Consider the following 20779-nt stretch of genomic DNA (forward strand, 5'->3'; position numbering starts at 1 on the left):
TAAGTGAATGATGTAAATGAGAAAGCGTTGCATTGGGACACCAATTCACGTCGCTGCACCTCGAGTTACTTCCTGCTGCTTAATATGGAAGAAATTCAGCTGGAAAATGAAATCGGAGCCAACGTCCGGAAGTTTCCTGATTTCATAAAATTTTGTGAAGTAGTAAACACAGCTGAAGTTTCTGTATAAATACAGCTAGATGTTTAATGGAGATTGTGATTGAACTTGAAAAAAGCGAAGTATTAAGTGTGTATGGGGTCAGTGAATTGCTTCAAAACAACGTTTCCTCTGTCTGCATTGGTCTTCATGCTGTAAGGCTCCTCAAATCATCGAGCTGATCACTTGATGAAGATTTCTTTTCCTCCTTACACACACACACTTGGAGAAAATTCCACGCATGGTCATCTGAGCACACGCTAATTCACACCTGAGAGAGCCGCGCCGACGGAGACGCGTGTTTTTAATTTCCCTTTCGGTGCAGTGTGATGATGTAGCAGTGAGCAGTAAAAGGATCGGTCTGATGTGTGTGTGTGTGTGTGTGTGTGTGTGAACAGAAAAGCCTGCCTGCTCTGCGGATGACACTGTTGAACTCGCAGCAGTCTCTGACCCAGCTCGCTCAAACCACCTCCAGCCCACTGACTGTGAGCGCCATCAAGGCTCCGCCCCCACGCTCGCTCGCTACCACGGTGCCGGCGGTCCGCCCCGCCGTCTCGCAGGACCAAGCTGCCCTGGTGGTAATGCCCATAAAACATGATGCTAAAATAATAGATGAGATCAAAACACAATCACCATTTTTTTCACCTGATTCTCTCTTTAAGGCTGTGAAGAGGACAGGAGTACAGACAGGTCCAGTTCGGATGCCCATGGTGATCACCCAGTCCATCCGGCCTCAAGGTGCGTGACTTGCATGAGGATCGGGGAATGCTTTCGGGAGATTGAGCTCAATCAGCAGCAGCGTGTTGTGTGTGTTGCAGGTGCTGTGGTGAGAGGGCCAGCGGTACAGGTGAGGGGTCCAGTGGGCATCACCATGCAGGCTTCAGCCAATCAGAAACAGAAGCTGAATGACCCAGGAGGTGGAACTTTCAGGTACAGCACCTTGTGTGTGTGTGAGGCTTCTTTCAAAAGTGCTGGCCAGGCCACTTTTTGTGCTGATATTAAAGAAAAGATGCAACATGCACACTGTAACCATTACAGCGCTCTCACCAGTCCATCATATTATCCTCTAATTAACCTACGCAGCTCGTTATATAGATTCGATTGTTATCAGTAATCAAGTTTTAAATAAAGGACAGTTTTAAACTGACAGTGAGATCATTCGCCTTCGCTGTACATTTACAGGCAGAAAACCAAGAGAACTTGAGCTGCTTGTGTGACATGTTATGCTGTTGTATTATTTTGCTTATTATTATTTTTTTATTCGATGTAAAGTAGTAAATCCGGTTATATTTGCTCACTGACGCCCATCAAGACTCCGTGTTTGTTCTTCTGTCATGTTCTTGGCAGGGAAAGTAAGAAAAAAACAAAGATAAAAGCACTATAGACAAAACAATCATCAGCTCGTGGATGCAGAAGAGGATTAATAGATCCTTCTTCCTCTGTAACTAAGTGTATTACACTGCCCTGTGTTACAGCAGGTGCAGAGGTCACTTCAACGTGTTGGTTTGTCCTTCACCTGCTTTCAGTAGGATTATATGCAAAACATGCAACAGCAGGTGAGAAGAAGAAAAAGCTGAGTGCAGAAAACTGACATCACTGCCCTCCTGTTTTTAATAATAACAACAAAAATAATAATAATATTATATTGTGTAAGTTATTATTATTATTATTATTAGCTGCAATAATATTTATTTCTTTTTATTTATCTTTTTCTTTATTATTATTATTAGCAGCAGTAATATTTATTTCTTTTTATATATCTTTTTTTGTTATTATTATTATTAACAGCAATAATATTTTTCTTTTTAATTATCTTTTTCTTTATTATTATTATTATTATTAGCTGCAGCAATAATTTACTTCTTTTTATTTCTTTTTCTTTATTATGATTATTATTAATAGCAACAATAATATTTATTTCTTTTTATTTATCCTTTTCTTTATTATTGTTGTTGTTGTTATTATTATTATTATTATTATTATTATTATTATTAATAGCAGCAATAATATTTATCTTTTTATTTCTTTTTTCTTTATTATGATTATTAGCAGCAGCAATAATTATTTCTTTTTCTTTGTTAGTATTATTATTATTATTAATAGCAACAATAATATTTTTATTTTTATTTATCCTTTTCTTTATTATTATTATTTATTATTATTAATAATAATAATAGCAGCAATATTATTTCTTATTTATATTTTTCTTTGTTATTGTTATTATTATTATTATTATTATTATTATTATTATTATTATTATTAATAGCAGCAATAATATTTATTTCTTTTTATTTATATTTTTCTTTGTTGTTATTATTATTAATGCCCAATCCTTATAGGTCAATAAAAGGGCTTTACTACTATTAACACATTTCACTTAAAGTTGACCCAACTCAGTGACCAGAGCAGTTTTGTATTTCATTATATCATCGGTTTAGTGCACCTTCTCTCTACACAGCTATAGTGTGATTTTGAAAAATGACAGAGTTTAGGTTTCACTCACGTGAACATGTGCTTAAAGGGGAAGTGTGTAAGAGTAAAGAAGGCTAGATATGCTTTCGCTCTGAGTTGATTTATTTTGTCTGTAGATTTCATGCGAGTCGTATTCCTGTGAGCGACTCGAACCAGAATTGATTCCTGTATTTCTGTTTGCAGAAATATCAATCTGAGCAACATGTAATCAGCACAGTGATGACCTTGGGTTGAATGATCAGGTCACACGTGAATGTGGGTGTGTGAGGGTCAATACTCAGAAAGGACACATGCATTTATTTGTTTTTGTTTTTTATAAGTGCATGCAAAGGTTTCTGGCTGTCACTGGAACCATGATCTCTCACTGAAGAGTCTAAATGAAGCCCGAAGTTTCTGTTACATGTTGTCGTCATGATGCTGGCCACTAGAGGGCAGCACGTCTCTTAGAGTGTTTCTCATCAGGTTCGAGATCAAAACGCAGACGCGGATCTATGTCTTGGCTGAATCATTTTCCCGCATAAGAAACTTATTTTCAGCAATGTGCTTAAACAGGTTGACGTACACTTATTTCACCCAGATGAGGATGGTTTTTCCTTTTGAATCTGGTTCTTTTCAAGGTTTTCCCAGGGAGTTTTTCCTCACCACTGTCACTATGACGGGTCACTGGGACAAATGTATGATTTCTATCCTGAATTTAGCTATTCGTGTAAAGACAGTGTCCGTTCTTTATAGCACTATCTGTATAAAATAAAATAAAATTCAATTTACCCTGACAATTTATTCCTGTTTATTCAGAGGTCTTCCTTCAGACTGTAGCTTTATTTGCAATTAAGTATAACTTCAGGCGATGTAAACGGTCCCGCATGTTGTGTGTTTCAGGGACGACGATGACATCAATGACGTGGCGTCCATGGCGGGCGTGAACCTGAATGAAGAGAATGCTCGTATATTAGCCACGGGCTCTGAGCTGGTGGGCACGCAGATCCGCTCCTGCAAAGACGAGGCATTCCTGCCGGCAAATCTGCTCCACAAGCGCATCCTCGAGATCGGTAGGGAACCTCAGTGCACGCACTCATTAATACATACATTAATTAGAGTCCTCAGTGCATGAATATATACATTTATACATCGTAGCAGCCGAAGCCCGGAGCTGCTGATACATAGGTGAAACAATAAGACTGGATCACTGAGCATTAAGAGTGAATGAAATCATTTTAACTGAGCCTGAGGTAAAGCGTTTGTACACAACACATCTGTCAGATCTCACACAAAAGCTGCATCAATGGTGAGGTGTGCTTTGAGAGAAAACCTTATTGATGCCCTTCCAGAGTATTAACACCTGTCTGAAATAAGACTGTGCTGTACGCTTTTTATAGTAAATCACTCCAGAGTCTGACACACGACCCAAAATCTGAGCCAGAGTAACGTATAAGTCTAAAACGGAGATCGAGTTCCCTGTTTAGTTTTTATCCTGTTAGTAGATCAGTGCTGTATCGCTTCCGAAGCACAACAGTCCCACCAGGATTTAGTGGTTTTGCAAAAAAATGAGCGATATTCTGAATTCTCTAATTCTCTGAATTCTCTAAATTTTTTTGTGGATTGACGTAGTAATAACACACATCCAGCCAAAGCCCTCTCTGATTCAAGTGTGTGCTGAAGACGAGTACAACGATCATAGAAAATAATGACATTTCTTCACTGGGAGAAGAATCATGTGTTTGCAATTTCATCAGTTCTGCAAGTTGCATCACAAATGGTTGGCTGCAACGATCCGCGAAATCTCCACGAAATCCCGTAAGGAATAAAGTAACGTTGCCTTATAGCGCAGCGCTGCTGAATTCTGGGTTCTGATTGGTCAGAAGTTACCAAGTAATGTTCCATTAATGCCTGTGATTTAAATGACAGGTTTATATAAGTGAGCTTGTTCTAGCACACTATAGTACGTTTCTATGGTAACAGCTCATTTATAATAATAATAATAATAATAATATAAAATGTATGTAATATTTTTTCATTCTTTGATATATACACTATATTGCCAAAAATATTCGCTCACCTGCCTTGACTCGCATATGAACTTAAGTGACATCCCATTCCTAATCCATAGGGTTCAATATGACGTCGGTCCACCCTTTGCAGCTATAACAGCTTCAACTCTTCTGGGAAGGCTGTCCACAAGGTTTAGGAGTGTGTTTATGGGAATTTTTGACCATTCTTCCAGAAGCGCATTTGTGAGGTCACACACTGATGTTGGACGAGAAGGCCTGGCTCTCAGTCTCAGCTCTAATTCATCCCAAAGGTGTTCTATCGGCGAATTTATTAATAAACAGCAAAAGTAATCACTTGCAAATTGCAGTGGAGGGCCGTGGCGTTTTCAGTAAAACTGCTTTGCATCACACCGCCGATTATTTTCGCCTAACAGCACGCCTCCTAGTGTTTTTAATTCTGACATGAGTCTATAGCTAGTACCTTGGTGCAAATGATGTAGCGCCTGTCACGTGTGTTGAATCAACAGCATTAACGCATCACACTCTACAAGTTCTGACATTCTACACAAACACCGACCGCTCCCTGTTCACCTGTGTTTAGCCTCCCCCGAGTCCACTACACTTCTAGTGCACTTCTGCTGGCCTCACGCTCCCTCTCTGAGTCTAATGAGTGCTCAGTGTAGCGAGGCTCTGGCATCCTCAGGCTGCGTATGAATACTTTATGGGCCTCCCTCTGATGCCTCTCTGTCAGTTTGTCATGTGTGCTGGACCAAGAGAGAGCCTGCGGCCGTCTTCCCGACAAGGTCGCCTCGAAAACGTGCCCTACATGCTGTCAGCGAAGAAGGAACGGATTAATGCAAACGCACAAACAAGACAAAACACAACACAGAGGAGGAATTACACATTCACATATGTGTTACCTGATTGCCCACAAAGCCTACAGTACAGCGGGAAAGCAGAGTGATGTATTTATAGTGTGTGTGTGTGATTATACTCTCGTTTGTGAAAAATTCTATTCTAGTAGAAATAATGACAATTCTTATCATTGGGCTTATAATCATTTGATTTCTAAATCATTTCATAATCTTTTTAAACATGGGCGATATTACATATCCACACACAGTAATGGAGAACTCTGTGTGATGTGTAAGGTCCTAATTCACAAGATCCTCCACAAGGGGGAGCTGTTTCTCAAGCACCATTCAGCACTGGGCAATGATGAGATTCTCCAAACTTTCCACACTACACTACAGGTATCATGATGATTCATGTTGTTTAGATCACAGCACAAGATTTACAGAACAACAGCGCAAGAAAGAAAATGATCTGTATGTCCATGTTATAATATGCTTTACATATATTATAGCTCTATAGACGGTAGCTGTATCGTAACACTGTAACTGTATTCTAACACTGTAGCTATATCGTAACACTGTAACTGTATTCTAACGCTGTAGCTATATCGTAACACTGTAACTGTATTCTAACGCTGTAGCTATATCGTAACACTGTAACTGTATTCTAACGCTGTAGCTATATCGTAACACTGTAACTGTATTCTAACGCTGTAGCTATATCGTAACACTGTAACTGTATTCTAACGCTGTAGCTATATCGTAACACTGTAACCGTATTCTAACGCTGTAGCTATATCGTAACACTGTAACCGTATTCTAACGCTGTAGCTATATCGTAACACTGTAACTGTATTCTAACGCTGTAGCTGTATCGTAACACTAACCGTATTCTAACGCTGTAGCTATATCGTAACACTGTAACTGTATTCTAACGCTGTAGCTGTATCGTAACACTGTAACTGTATTCTAACGCTGTAGCTATATTGTAACACTGTAACTGTATTCTAACGCTGTAGCTGTATCGTAACACTGTAACTGTATTCTAACGCTGTAGCTATATCGTAACACTGTAACTGTATTCTAACGCTGTAGCTATATCGTAACACTGTAACTGTATTCTAACGCTGTAGCTATATCGTAACACTGTAACTGTATTCTAACGCTGTAGCTATATCGTAACACTGTAACTGTATTCTAACGCTGTAGCTGTATCGTAACACTGTAACTGTATTCTAACGCTGTAGCTGTATCGTAACACTGTAACTGTATTCTAACGCTGTAGCTGTATCGTAACACTGTAACTGTATTCTAACGCTGTAACCGTATTCTAACGCTGTAGCTGTATCGTAACACTGTAACCGTATTCTAACGCTGTAGCTATATCGTAACACTGTAACCGTATTCTAACGCTGTAGCTATATCGTAACACTGTAACCGTATTTTAACGCTGTAGATATATCGTAACACTGTAACCGTATTTTAACACTGTAGCTATATCGTAACACTGTAACCGTATTCTAACGCTGTAGCTATATATCGTAACACTGTAACCGTATTCTAACGCTGTAGCTATATCGTAACACTGTAACCGTATTCTAACGCTGTAGCTATATCGTAACATTGTAACCGTATTCTAACGCTGTAGCTGTATCGTAACACTGTAACCGTATTCTAACGCTGTAGCTATATTGTAACACTGTAACCGTATTCTAACGCTGTAGCTATATATCGTAACACTGTAACCGTATTCTAACGCTGTAGCTATATCGTAACACTGTAACCGTATTCTAACACTGTAGCTATATCGTAACACTGTAGCTATATCGTAACACTGTAACTGTATTCTAATGCTGTAGCTATATCGTAACACTGTAACCGTATTCTAACACTGTAGCTATATCGTAACACTGTAACCGTATTTTAACACTGTAGCTATATCGTAACACTGTAACCGTATTTTAACACTGTAGCTATATCGTAACACTGTAACCGTATTCTAACGCTGTAGCTATATATCGTAACACTGTAACCGTATTCTAACGCTGTAGCTATATCGTAACACTGTAACCGTATTCTAACGCTGTAGCTATATCGTAACATTGTAACCGTATTCTAACGCTGTAGCTGTATCGTAACACTGTAACCGTATTCTAACGCTGTAGCTATATTGTAACACTGTAACCGTATTCTAACGCTGTAGCTATATATCGTAACACTGTAACCGTATTCTAACGCTGTAGCTATATCGTAACACTGTAACCGTATTCTAACACTGTAGCTATATCGTAACACTGTAACCGTATTCTAACGCTGTAGCTATATCGTAACATTGTAACCGTATTCTAACGCTGTAGCTGTATCGTAACACTGTAACCGTATTCTAACGCTGTAGCTATATTGTAACACTGTAACCGTATTCTAACGCTGTAGCTATATATCGTAACACTGTAACCGTATTCTAACGCTGTAGCTATATCGTAACACTGTAACCGTATTCTAACACTGTAGCTATATCGTAACACTGTAACCGTATTCTAACGCTGTAGCTATATCGTAACACTGTAACCGTATTCTAACGCTGTAGCTGTATCGTAACACTGTAACCGTATTCTAACACTGTAGCTATATTGTAACACTGTAACCGTATTCTAACACTGTATTGTAACACTGTAACTGTATTCTAACACTGTAGCTATATCGTAACACTGTAACCGTATTCTAACGCTGTACTATATTGTAACACGGTAACCGTATTCTAACGCTGTAGCTATATCGTAACACTGTAACCGTATTCTAACACTGTAGCTATATTGTAACACTGTAACCGTATTCTAACACTAGCTATATTGTAACACTGTATTGTAACACTGTAACTGTATTCTAACACTGTAGCTATATCGTAATACTGTAACTGTATTCTAACACTGTATTGTAACACTGTAACTGTATTCTAACACTGTATTGTAACACTGTAACTGTATTCTAACGCTGTAGCTATATCGTAACACTGTAACTGTATTCTAATGCTGTAGCTATATCGTAACACTGTAACCGTATTCTAATGCTGTAGCTATATCATAACACTGTAACCGTATTCTAATGCTGTAGCTATATCATGACACTATAACCATATTCTAACACTGTATTATAACACTGTAACCGTATACTAACACTGTATTGTAACACTGTAACTGTATTCCAACGATGTAGTTATATCGTTACACTGTAACCATATTCTAACACTGTTACAATACAGTGTTAGAATACGGTTACCGTGTTACAATAGTGTTAGAATATGGTTACAGTGTTACGATATAGCTACAGTGTTAGAATACAGTTACAGTGTTACAATACAGTGTTAGAATACGGTTACAGTGTTACAATATAGCTACAGTGTTAGAATACGGTTACAGTGTTACAATAGTGTTAGAATACGGTTACAGTGTTACAATACACTGTAACCGTATTGTAACGCTGTAGCTATATCGTAACATTGTAGCTGTATATAATGCCTTGTAGTCATGTTATAACGCTGTACCCACATTCTATCCCTATAGACATGTTATAAACCTGTATCTGTATTAGAACGCCATAACCATGTTATACCCCCTTAAGCACATTATACCCCTATAGCATAACCTCTCCAGATTGTAACACCGTCTCCATCCAGGTTTTTCTCAGCCACATAATTCACTTGTGCTGAGTACATGGCTTGAACAATTTATTTTTTTGAATCATGTTCTACATATTTCCAGTTTATTTTTATAAGATTATTTTATATTTAATATGCTGTAGGAACAACTGAGTGTTTTAACGGATTCATTTTTAAATATGCAAATAAAAATAATGCCAAATGTGATCTTCATCTCAGCTGGTCTCTGGTGTGAGGTGTAGAAGGAACAGCACCGATTTCCATCTGAAATCTTTAATGCCAATCTTTAATCTCTCTCTTTCTCTCTTTCTCTCTCTCTCTCTCTCTCTCTCTCTCTCCCTCTCTCTCTGCAGCACGTGGTTTCGGTGTGAATGAGGTGATGGCAGACGTAGTGAGTTTGGTGTCCCATGCCACCGAGGCCAGACTCCGCTCCACGCTGGAAAACGTGTCTGCTCTCGCACGGCACCGCACAGACCCCAGCAAGGTAGGAGCCAATCACAGTCCAGCAATCTGTGGGCGTGTCCCACTGGGAAGACATGCCAGTTTAAATGCAGTTGTTACAGATTAAATGCAAAGATATTGCTGGAAAAGAATGCAATTTGTTGCGGCATGTGTGTGTGTGTATATATATATATATATATATATATATATATATATATATATATATATATATATATATATATATATATATATATATATATATATATATATATATATATATATATATATATATATATATATATATTTAATATATATGTATATAAATTTAAAAAAATAAGAGACCACTGCAAAATAATCAGTTTCTTTTTTTTGTGAACTGCTGACAATTTCTCCTAAATTCCAAAATATAACTATTGTTATTTAGAGTGTATATTTAAAGGAAATGACAACACATCCAAAATAACCCAAGATCATGCAGTATTTGCAGAGCTTTAATAACTCAAATAAAACAAAATGCAAATAATTGTGTTAATGCTTTGGCTAAATAACATTAAGAAATCAGTATTTGGTGGAATAACCCCAATCTGCATGCGTTTTGGCTCCATGCTCTCCACCAGTTTCTCACATTGCTGTTGGGAAACTTTATAGCACTCTTTTTGGAAAAAAGCAAACAGCTCAGCTTTGCCTGATGGTTTGTGACCATCCATCTTCCTCTTGATGACATTCCAGAGGTTTTCAATAGGGTTCAAATCTGGAGATTTGTCTCTTATTTTTTTCCAGAGTTATATATATTTATTTATATATATAGTATATATATATAATATATATATATAATATATTTAGTTATATATAGTTATTTATATATATATTATATATATAATATATATATATTATATTTATTATATATATGTGTATGTATATATATAAAAGATCTGTCTGTTTTGTAATTTTTGTGTTGGGTTGTGTTTTGAGAAAGAAAGCTAAGCAGCTGTGCTTTGGTTAAAGGTAGGACTCATTTCCTGAAGGGAAACAATGAGCGCCCGAAGCCTGAAATAACAAAGCTAGTCATGTCCAGTGCAAAGCTGATCAGTTTTCATTTGATCTTTATTTAACGCGTTATGTTTATGATGTGATTAAAACGGTTAAAGTGCTCTTTATACAGAAACCCAACCATCTGTGCTACTAGCAAGAGACAGAATTTGCTGGGAAAAATAAAGCATAGAAATAATTCTGTCATGTTCCAGGACAAGTACAGCAATAATTAAACCTGTGTGCGTGCTTAGGTGAATCAGGCTCTGTCGTAATAAGATATAAATTGTATTTCTAACCCGATGATATAATAAAACAACGTTTATTAGAGCAGTACAGCTTGATAGATCAGTTGTCCGGGTGTCCATGACGAGCAGACGTGTTTGTTCTTGCTTATAGGTTTTTTTTTTTTATTCAGAAAGGTTAATTCACCAACCAGAAAATAAATTTAATTTCTATTGATTCACACACAATGATTATTTTCATTAGCACTGTCACTGCTGTAAATATAACACGTGCTTCCGAGCTTTCGTTTTAAAGACTAAGGACCTAATTATTTTCTTTTCACCGAGTTTGTAATTGTATTAAGAGCGACTGAGTATCAAGATTTGATTTGACACAAATTTTCTCAGGAAAGCACATCATGATCACAATTATCCAGGTTATTTTGTCATATCTTCCAGCCACAGCAGCGACTAAACCCCTACAGCATGCAGGCAAACTCGAGGCGACTTGATCACTTCCTAAACTTTCTACAGTAAACACTCGTACCTATTTTCATACTAATGTGGATTTTAATGATCTCACCTGGAGTAGCATTTCATCTATCTATATAGGAAAACTAGGAAAATGATTTAAATTAGGTTTTAGTGGTAGTCACAAAAAAAAAAAAAAAAACCCTTCTCCCTTGGGTCTGTGTGTGACGAGTTGAGCGTGTTTTGTAGTTGACGGAAAGGAAAGTGCCGAGAGGGTTGAGTCATTTACCTGTGATTCAAAAGCAGGGCACACTCTAGCACTGACGAGGAAAACTTGCCCTGGTAGTGAGGCACAGCCACAACACACACACACAGAGCAAGTGAAAGAGAGACAGATGAGAGGCAGAGAGAAGCGATGTTGCTGCTGCTAACGGGCTACAGCCTCAGAAGTGTGTGTGTGTTCATCGGTGCACTTGCCTGGCTTTGGTCCTTATACTGCTTTAAGTGGGAAGTGAGAACAGAGCCTTGGCAGCGAGCGTGTCAGGGGCTGCCTCCGAGACGCTCTGCGAAACAAACAATTATCCCATTAACTCAGGGTGACCTACTAACTTCTCCTCACTTCAGTCGCAAAAAAAAAAAAAAATCAGGGCAAAGTTTGGAGCAGAAGTTGAGGCGTTAGATGAAAGCGCATTGCGATGTGGAGGTGGAGTGTGTGCGTGACGATAAGGAGCTCGGTGTCATGGTTTTTTTAATTTTATTTTCCCCCCCTTTTCCCCCCGCTCCAGGATGAAGAGCACCACGAGCAGACGTCGGATGTGAGGGCGCAGCTGAAGTTCTTCGAGCAGCTGGAGAGGCTGGAGAAACAACGCAAAGACGACGAGGAGAGAGAGATCCTGCTGAAAGTGGCCAAAGTAGGTTCTGCTTTTCACACACATGGCCAGTCCTTAAACCTTTAGACTCTTTTTAATTCATCGTCTTTTATTTCTGAACTGATTTTAAGGAATACTTCAACACGTATTCCGCTGAATACACTCTTAAGCACGTGGTTATATATAGCACAGATTCACAACCGCGACAGTTACCAATCCAACAAACTCTCACCCATGCTGCTCTCATGTGGTTTCCAACCACAGCTCTGATTCTGATTGGTCAGAAGGCGTTAATTCATTTTCTCCACCAGCGGCTCTGACAGGAAGTCCTGACTGTAATTCAGGTCACAGCGCAATCTCACTGCGCTCATCCTCATGTTACTGTTTCTATAGTAACCACATAGACAGGGGTTTTAGACAGGAGCTTAATAATTTATGTGGTGAAGTTTTCTGTGCAGAAATGATTTATAAAGATTATTTTAAAGGAGTCTCCAGTGTCAGTAACTGTGTAATCCTCAGAGGTGAACAGAATGGGAATGTCATACACAGATCAGGCATAACATTATGACCACCTGCCTAATATTGTGTTGGTCCCCTTTTTGCTGCCAAAACACAACAAACTGTTTTATCAGAACCAGCATTAACTTCTTCAGCAATTTGAGCAACAGTAACTCATCTATTGGATCGGATCACACGGGTCAGCCTTCGCTTCTTACGTGCATCAGTGAGCCTTGCCCGCCCATGACCCTGTCACCGGTTCACCACTGTTCCTTCTCTGGACCACTTTTGATAGATACTGACCACTGCAGACCGGGAACACCCCACACGAGCTGCAGTTTTGGAGATGCTCTGATCCAGTGCTCTAGCCATCACAATTTGGCCCTTGTCAAACTCGCTCAAATCCTTACGCTTGCCCATTTTTCCTGCTTCTAACACATCAAATTTGAGGACAAAATGTTCACTTGCTGCCTAATATATCCCACCCACTAACAGGCGCCATGATGAGGAGATAATCAGTCTTATTCACTTCACCTGTCAGTGCTCATAATGTTATGCCTGATCGGTGTATGTGGGTCTTCCCCTAAGCACAAAGTTCTACACACAATTGTATTTATACACCATAGCATTATTTCCCTTCACTTAACTTAAGGTTCCAGGGTGACGATGCAGCTGGGAACAAAGCACAGAGCTCCATGAAGACATAGTGAAGAATTCGAGTGTCCTGCACTGACCCCACTGAACACCTTTGGGATGAACTGGAACACCGACTGCATCCTTACTCACTATTAGTCTTACAGATCAATGATCACAAATCTACACAGACACGCGCCAATGTCTAGTGAAAGCCTTCCTAGAAAAGTGGAGGATATTATAACAGCAAAAATGAAATGAAATCTGGAAATCTCATCAACAAGCATGCATAGGTGTGGAGGTCAAGCGTGTAAAATATGTGATAAGTGATCTCGACGTTCCACGACACTAAATATGGATATGGATCAAAAATGCAAAGTATAAGTTGTAATCTTTACTTAACTGCTGTGGTATAAGAGGATTAAAGGCATTGGGACGTGCTGTTGTTAGAAAATAATCCACTCCAGGCTGATAACACCACAGTGACTCCAGGCATCGCACATAGAATATTCACATCTTACAAGTTTAAATTCCTTATTTATACGACTATCCAATGCAACAGTTACAGTAAAAAACAGGAATTCTGGTTATCCAGAGTTTTTTTTTTCCCCAAAAAATAAAGCATCTACATCTCTAATTAAACCCAAAAAAGTTTTTAAAAAATTCATTTCCAAATACCTTTGGATGATACGCACACAGCTAGCTGCAAGTTTCCCAGCATGCATTTCAAATCAGCAAGCAGCTAGCATTAAATCTCCCAGCATGCCTTCCTCCACTTAGGTTTTGCTCCATAAACTAAGTCAGGGGGTGGTTTGGGATTCTCCACAGGAGAAGGCGTGCAGCATGAAAGCGAAAGCAATTAGTCGACTTAAACAGCAGCGACAGCGAGGACGCTAACGTCCCGATCCTCAGCCTCCTCCGTTACACCCCCAGCTTTGCGTCCCTCTTCTAATTAAGCAGTCGGCTAATTGAGCTGTCAGGCTGGAAATAATTGCTCTTGTTTTGCACTTTGCTGTTTGTTTGGGAGTTCTGTTGACCTATACCCACACAACAGACTTAATTATAGCAAGGTTTCTTCTGCAGTCAGACTTCCTGACGTCAGGCGTTCAGGTCGCTCGAACCCTCAGACTCAGTAGACTCCTAACAACAGTGTCAAAATGTTAGATCAGCTGCTGAAGACCTGAATCGGAATAATAAATCCGTGCCTCTAATGCAAACATTGTTTTCTGCAGAGTCGCTCCCGGCAAGAAGACCCTGAGCAGGCTCGGCTAAAGCAGAAAGCTAAAGAGGTGAGTGTGTGCTGTATAGACTGTCTGTGTAAATATAGCATGTGTGGGGGGAAAAATGACTAGTCTAGTCACAAAAAATATAATCACTGGCTGCTCAAAGCTGGTTTTATACAGACATTGGGATTTTTTAAGGAAAGTAGTTTAACGTTTTATATATATATACACATATACACACACACACACACACACACACATCTTTGACCGTATTGTAGACAGTTGTGGAAGGGAAATGATTATAATCACACACACAGATATCACCCAGATGAGGACGGCTTCCCCTTTTGCATCTGGTTCCTCTCGAGGTATCTTCCTCATATTGTCTCAGGGAGTCTCCCTCACCACCTTCACCTCTGGCTTGCTCAATAGGGATAAATGATCAAATGTGTCATTTATATCCTGAATGTACATGTTTCTGTAAAGCTGCTTTGTGACTAGGTTCAGTGTTAAAAGCACTATACAAAAAAGATTTAATGGAATTGAATTTTAAGCATGTAAAAATTGGCGATGTTATTATTTATTATAATATTATTACCTTGTTATTTAATATTTTATTTATTTATTATATATTTATTTATTTTTATAATAAATTTATATATATTTATTATATTTACTTTTACAATATTATTGTGCCTTTTTGGTACCCGTGAGCTGCATTATCACCGAGTTCATCTATATAATAAAATCACTCGACCACTAAAGCACGCAGCGATCAGATTTCACCCTCACAACCGAGTGGTCATGCCGATTGGTCAGTTTTCTATAACAGTGGCTCTGATAGTAGATCATGATGGAATTCGTATCGCAGGTTTGTTTTAATGCACTAGATTTAATGTTTCGAGAGTAACAGCCAAAAAAAGGGGGCTCGCGATAGCAGACTATATATATAAACACATTTTTAAAAGAAACGTGTAATCAGATGCAAAAGGACTCTCCGACCCTCATAAATAAACTGAAATCTGATAATCGTGTGAGGATACGGGCAAGTAGCAGAACAGCACTGTGTTGTACGTAGACGATGGAGAACTGTGTCATTATTCACTAGTACGACTTAATCAAGCTGCTTTTATTGTTTCGGTCTTTTTCGGTCTTGTCTTTTTTTCTTCTTCAGTGAACATAATTACAATGTCGTGAGCATAATTTCAAAAAAAAAAAAAAAACAAGAGGCATGAAATGAGTTGTCTGATAATTGACTGTTTGGTCTGCTGCCCGCGGAGATTGTGCTGTCCTCAGACACGTTTCTGCTAACTGTTTAAAAAAACGTAAATAAAATTTCCTTACGGTTTTTGTCACTGCCAATTTCCATACCTCTGTCCTATCACATGACCGCTTCCAAATGGTGAGAGGGTGGGCCTCCTCTGATGCTACCTTTACACATATAGTGACCTACACTAACAAAGTGACCAGAGATCATTCTTTTTCAATAAGAGCTCCTGACTTGAGCGACAGCAACTGTCCAGATGTGGGCATGTCCAGATGTGGGCGTGTCCAGTGATGAGAAAAGTTTAACTTTATGCTAATTCAGAGCGACTAGGTGCAGCGACTACCAACGGGAGTGAAGACAGTCGAGCGCACCTGATCATACGCTGCTCCTCCTTCGTCTTGTATCATATGATGCAGATCCACACTGCTGAATTTTATACACACGCACCAAAATCTCTCTCCGGAATGTTTCATCTTTTCAGGCAAGAAAACGGATTTGAAGTGTTAAGTTCTCACTTGATGAAGGTTATTGCCATGGCAACCAGTAGTAGCAGCTATAGACTCCATGGTACAGTGAGCGGCGACTCACAGCTATAAAATCACTGTGTGTGAACGTAGCTTGAGACCCATCAAGTCAGCCAAGACCTCCGTTTCTGCATTCCTGACCTCACAAACGGCCACGATTGTTAGCGTCGCATTGATTGACAGGGAAGAGAGCACAATATATCTCATGCCAACAGGTCTAACACTAACATCCTCTGTAGTTATTCAAATTGATTCAAAAATGTATTTCTATAAATTGACTATTTTCTGTTGGCGAGTTTGTGAGTGTTTATGATCTGGATACGGCGCATTTGCCGTAACCCTTAAGAGGCAGTGGTGTTATTGTGCCTGAGTGGCTCTTTCTCGGTTGTACTGCTGGTTTCAGCACTCTGTCTTGTCTTCCACCTGAGGCCATGCTGTGATGGAGAAAGAGTCGAACACTTCATGAAGCCTCCTTGGCTCTTTTTGTTCTTTGGTGATGTTTTTTTTTTTCTCCTTCTTCTTCTTTCAGATCTTAGCGTGGCTAACTAGAATAATGAGACGTTAAAGTGTACAACGAAGGAAATTTTGCATTTTGCCTCGAGGCAGCATGCTGCTTCTTACTTTTATCATGCAGGTGTCTTCTAGCCTAGACCAGGGCTCTTTAACCGGCAGACTGCCGTCCAGCAGGAATGTCTTCCCTGGACTGAACTGAGCACTTGAAAATATATTCTAAGCAAAACCAAAAAAAAATCAGTCCCTCCAGGATTTTTGAGGATTTTTGTGCCTTTTTTTTTTTTTTTTTGAGGAATTGAGTTGGTGAGATCGTGAGCACAGGATTCTTCTTTTAATCTCCTACCAGTGATCATTATCTATGATAGCTGTCCTCATGTTTGAGTATTTGAAGGAATTTTCTTGATTTTGCGTGAATCACAAAACCATGAAATTCTGGTGGAGTGACGTCCAGAGCAAACGTTCATGCCATGGCCGAAGTGTTTTATTGCCTGTGCTGAATCTGAATCTGTTGCTCTTTATCTGCATGATGTTATATGCTGCACTGCTGCCACATGATTGGATCGTTATAGCTCTGGCTACAATTAAGGGAAATGCAAGGATAAACACTAATAACCTGGACATAGGATCTGCTTGTCCCAGACTTATTTGTCTAGCGGTGGTCTCTGGGCAGGACTGGGTTGTCCCGCTAAACCGTTAAACCGACTGTAATCAATTTTTTGAGCTTGGTCCATCTCTACTTTGCTGGCAGAGAATAGTGTATCCATACGGCATTCTGCTACCTTTGTGTAATGGTGGCTCATTTGGGAGTCACCTTGCTAATCAGGAAAAGACAGACGGCCCCTGAAGGCCCCTAAAGTGCCCCGCAGCCAGCACTTCCCACACTAATATCAGCCGCACACCCAACAATCCCAGACCGATGTCGGCGTTGCCGTCGGACACGCAACTCTTCAGTCTTCATGTCCTTGACTTCAGTCAGCCGCCCTAATTGAAGTGCTGCGTTCAGCGCTCCCCTGCACGTTTATTAAGCTCTCGCTCTGGGGCCAGTCATTGTGGAGAGCTGGACAGCAGATAAGGATCAATAAGGGTGGAGAGCAGCGCTGGCGGCGTCGCTCTCTCCCTCCACTGACCTTTTGGAAATGATTAGAGATTACAAGCATTTCTCTCTCTGTCTGCGTCTGTCTCTCTCTCTCTCTCTCTCACTTCCTGTCACTTCTTCTCCTCTTCCTCTCTGTCTCCCCGTCCGTTTTTGATCAACGCTATCTTATTCCGAGTTAGATAACTTTTTCCGTTTCCATACGTTCAAGAGGTCGCACGCAGGGATGAGCGCAGGCTGGAAATTGAGCTTTGTGATTGAGGTCGGTCATTAAAATGAGCTTCAGAGCGTAGGGTTGGGGGGGGAAGCAGAGCTCTGGATTACAGATGGCGTAACTAGGTTCCCCTTTCACTCCTCATCAAATAAATGAATATGAAAGCAAAGCGCCACTCTGGCTGCAGGCGCTGAGGAGATCGACTCTGACACCAAGCAGTCTCTCAGCTTCCAGAACCTTCTGTTTAGCGCTAATAGAGCCGCTGCAGCGTCTGTGCGGCGAGACTCCTTGCTCCGCCACCTCGGGCAGCATCATCCTTACCGCAGCCATCAGAGACGTCTCGGAGTTCAGTCACGCGGCCACCGGCGTCCCGTGTAATCTGCCGCGCGTTGTCTGATTTCTTCAGGGTAGCCATGCATGTGTATGCATTGTGCATGACTTCCCCTTAGATTAGCATAACCCCAGAGTTAATTAGCATGCAGACGTTGCCTTGAATTAGCTTTTTGTCAATTCCAACTGTAGCTCTGTGTTTGTGAGAGGAAGAAAGGGGCAAATATATAGAGAAATGTTTGTAGCTTAGTCGAGTGTGGGGTGTCTACAGAGAGTCTATATAATGAGGTATAATGGTATTACTGGGTGATGTGTAGGAGCTGAATGCGGTGCCTGGATATTAAAAACTCCGGTGATGCTCGTGACTGACTACTACAGTCATAAAGCCATCGTTTTCATGGCATGAACGTTCCCTTAGTTCCTGTGGTCAGGAGCTGTGGTTACATATTTGACTGGGGTTTCCTTCAAGGTGTGTATGTAGTTGAATGAAGTCACCCCTGTTAGCCAATCATAAACTGACACTTCTGTGTTCGTTTGACAGTGAAATATATCGGCACAGGGTTTTATTGTGGCCTTAAGTTACTGTCTGAGTGAAGTGCCCCGTGGTCTGTCTCCTCGTGTCTGTGTGGTTTCAGGGGGGTTTGTTTGTCGTTATTGTCCGGAATTGTCAGTTCCTCTCTGAATCGGTTGCTTTATGTTCCTTTAGCAAATTATCTCATTGTTAACGAAGTCGGAAAACCGCTTGTCGCCGCAATTCCTACAGGAAGCATGCAGAAATTGTGTGTGTAAGAGCGTGATATCATTTATTTATTTTTATATATTTCTTTTATTTTGTCTCCTCCTATGTACTGCATGATGCACTCTCACACACACACAGAGTTATGGTGAGGTCATGGCCATCGTGGTGTTGGTATGACAGGAAGTTTCTGTCAGCTGTGTGTGTTCACCAGTGGCTGGGCTGAGTGAGGACCCTCCCCTGGCATGGCTCTGTCTGTCATTGGCCACTAGGGAGAGATGGCTTCACCTGCAGCCTGTGCTGTTCAAACTTCCCTCCTTTCTCTCTCCATCGTTCTATCTCTCTCTCTCTCTCTCTCTCTCTCTCTCTCTCTCTCTCTCTCTCCATCATTCTATCTCTCTCTCTCTCTCTCTCTCTCTCTCTCTACCATTCTCACATTCTCTCCATCATTCTCTCTCTCTGTCATTCTCACTATCATTCTCTCTCTCTCTCTATCTACCATTCTCACTATCATTCTCTTTCCCTCATTCTGTCATTCTCTCTCTCTCTCTCTCTCTCTCTCTCTCTCTCTCTCTCTATCATTCTCACATACTGTCCATCATTCTCTCTCTCTCTACCATTTTCACTATCATTCTCTTTCCCTCTCTCTCTCTCTCTCTCTCTCTCTCTATCATTCTATCTAAATATGAAAATAAATAAAAGTGGACCTGTCTGTGGTGCATGTGTTTTTAAACCCTCTCTGCTCTCTGCATGTGTATAATGTTGACGTTTAAAGCACGTTTCTCCCAGACTAGTGTTTGTGCTGCATCCATATAGTGTTGTTACTCCTGTGATAAAACATTGACCCTGTTATCATTTAATGTCCCATTCAGATGCAGCAGCAGGAACTGGCACAGATGAGACAGCGTGACGCTAACCTCACTGCGCTCGCCGCTATAGGGCCACGCAAAAAACGCAAGCTGGACTCTCCCGGTGCTTCTGGAGCAGAGGTAAGAGCGTCCACCTCTTGACTGATGGCTTTGATTTAGGATTGAGGGGATATTCCAGAGAGGTAACACATTAGAGAAAATGATGCAATTATCAGTGCTAATTAATCGACACGTTTTCTCATTAGAGCTGTATAGACACACTATTGTGCCTCAGAACACCAGGCAAGAATTTGCAATTGCCAGAAACAGTTAAGCCTTCAGATGAACAGTTATACACCATACAGTACACAGTTATAGAAGGGGGATGATTATAATCGCACCCAGGTGAGGATGGCTTCCTCTTTGAGTCTGGTTCCTCTCAAGGTTTCTTCCTCATATTGTCTCGTGGAGTTTTTCCTCACCACCCCTTACCTCTGCCTTGCTCATTAGGGATAAATTATCAAATTTATCATTTATATCCTGAATGTATATATATGAATGAATGTATATATCCTGAATGTATATATCCAATGTTAAAAGCGCTATACAAATAAAACTATGTTGAATTTGAAGCATGTAAAGATTGACAATATTACTATTTAAAGGCATTACTGTGCCTCATTGGAACACATGAGCTGCATTATCAGTGAGTTCATCTATATAATAACATCACTATGAAAG

The 20779-nt window shown here is 40.1% G+C and overlaps 1 protein-coding gene across 1 annotated transcript in view; it reads left to right on the forward strand.

Annotated features, from left to right (window-relative positions):
* si:dkey-219c3.2 (transcription initiation factor TFIID subunit 4) overlaps positions 1 to 20779 on the forward strand; it is a 55799-nt gene that overhangs the window by 12387 nt on the left and 22633 nt on the right. Inside the window, exons 7-14 of the mRNA XM_058396875.1 lie at positions 555 to 734; positions 819 to 894; positions 975 to 1086; positions 3508 to 3677; positions 9479 to 9609; positions 12076 to 12201; positions 14523 to 14579; positions 20063 to 20179. Coding sequence (XP_058252858.1) covers positions 555 to 734; positions 819 to 894; positions 975 to 1086; positions 3508 to 3677; positions 9479 to 9609; positions 12076 to 12201; positions 14523 to 14579; positions 20063 to 20179 — 969 coding nt within the window. The remainder of the gene's footprint in view (positions 1 to 554; positions 735 to 818; positions 895 to 974; positions 1087 to 3507; positions 3678 to 9478; positions 9610 to 12075; positions 12202 to 14522; positions 14580 to 20062; positions 20180 to 20779) is intronic.

Source organism: Hemibagrus wyckioides, linkage group LG08 (assembly GCF_019097595.1).
Source record: "Hemibagrus wyckioides isolate EC202008001 linkage group LG08, SWU_Hwy_1.0, whole genome shotgun sequence".
In the NCBI taxonomy this organism is placed as follows: domain Eukaryota; kingdom Metazoa; phylum Chordata; class Actinopteri; order Siluriformes; family Bagridae; genus Hemibagrus; species Hemibagrus wyckioides.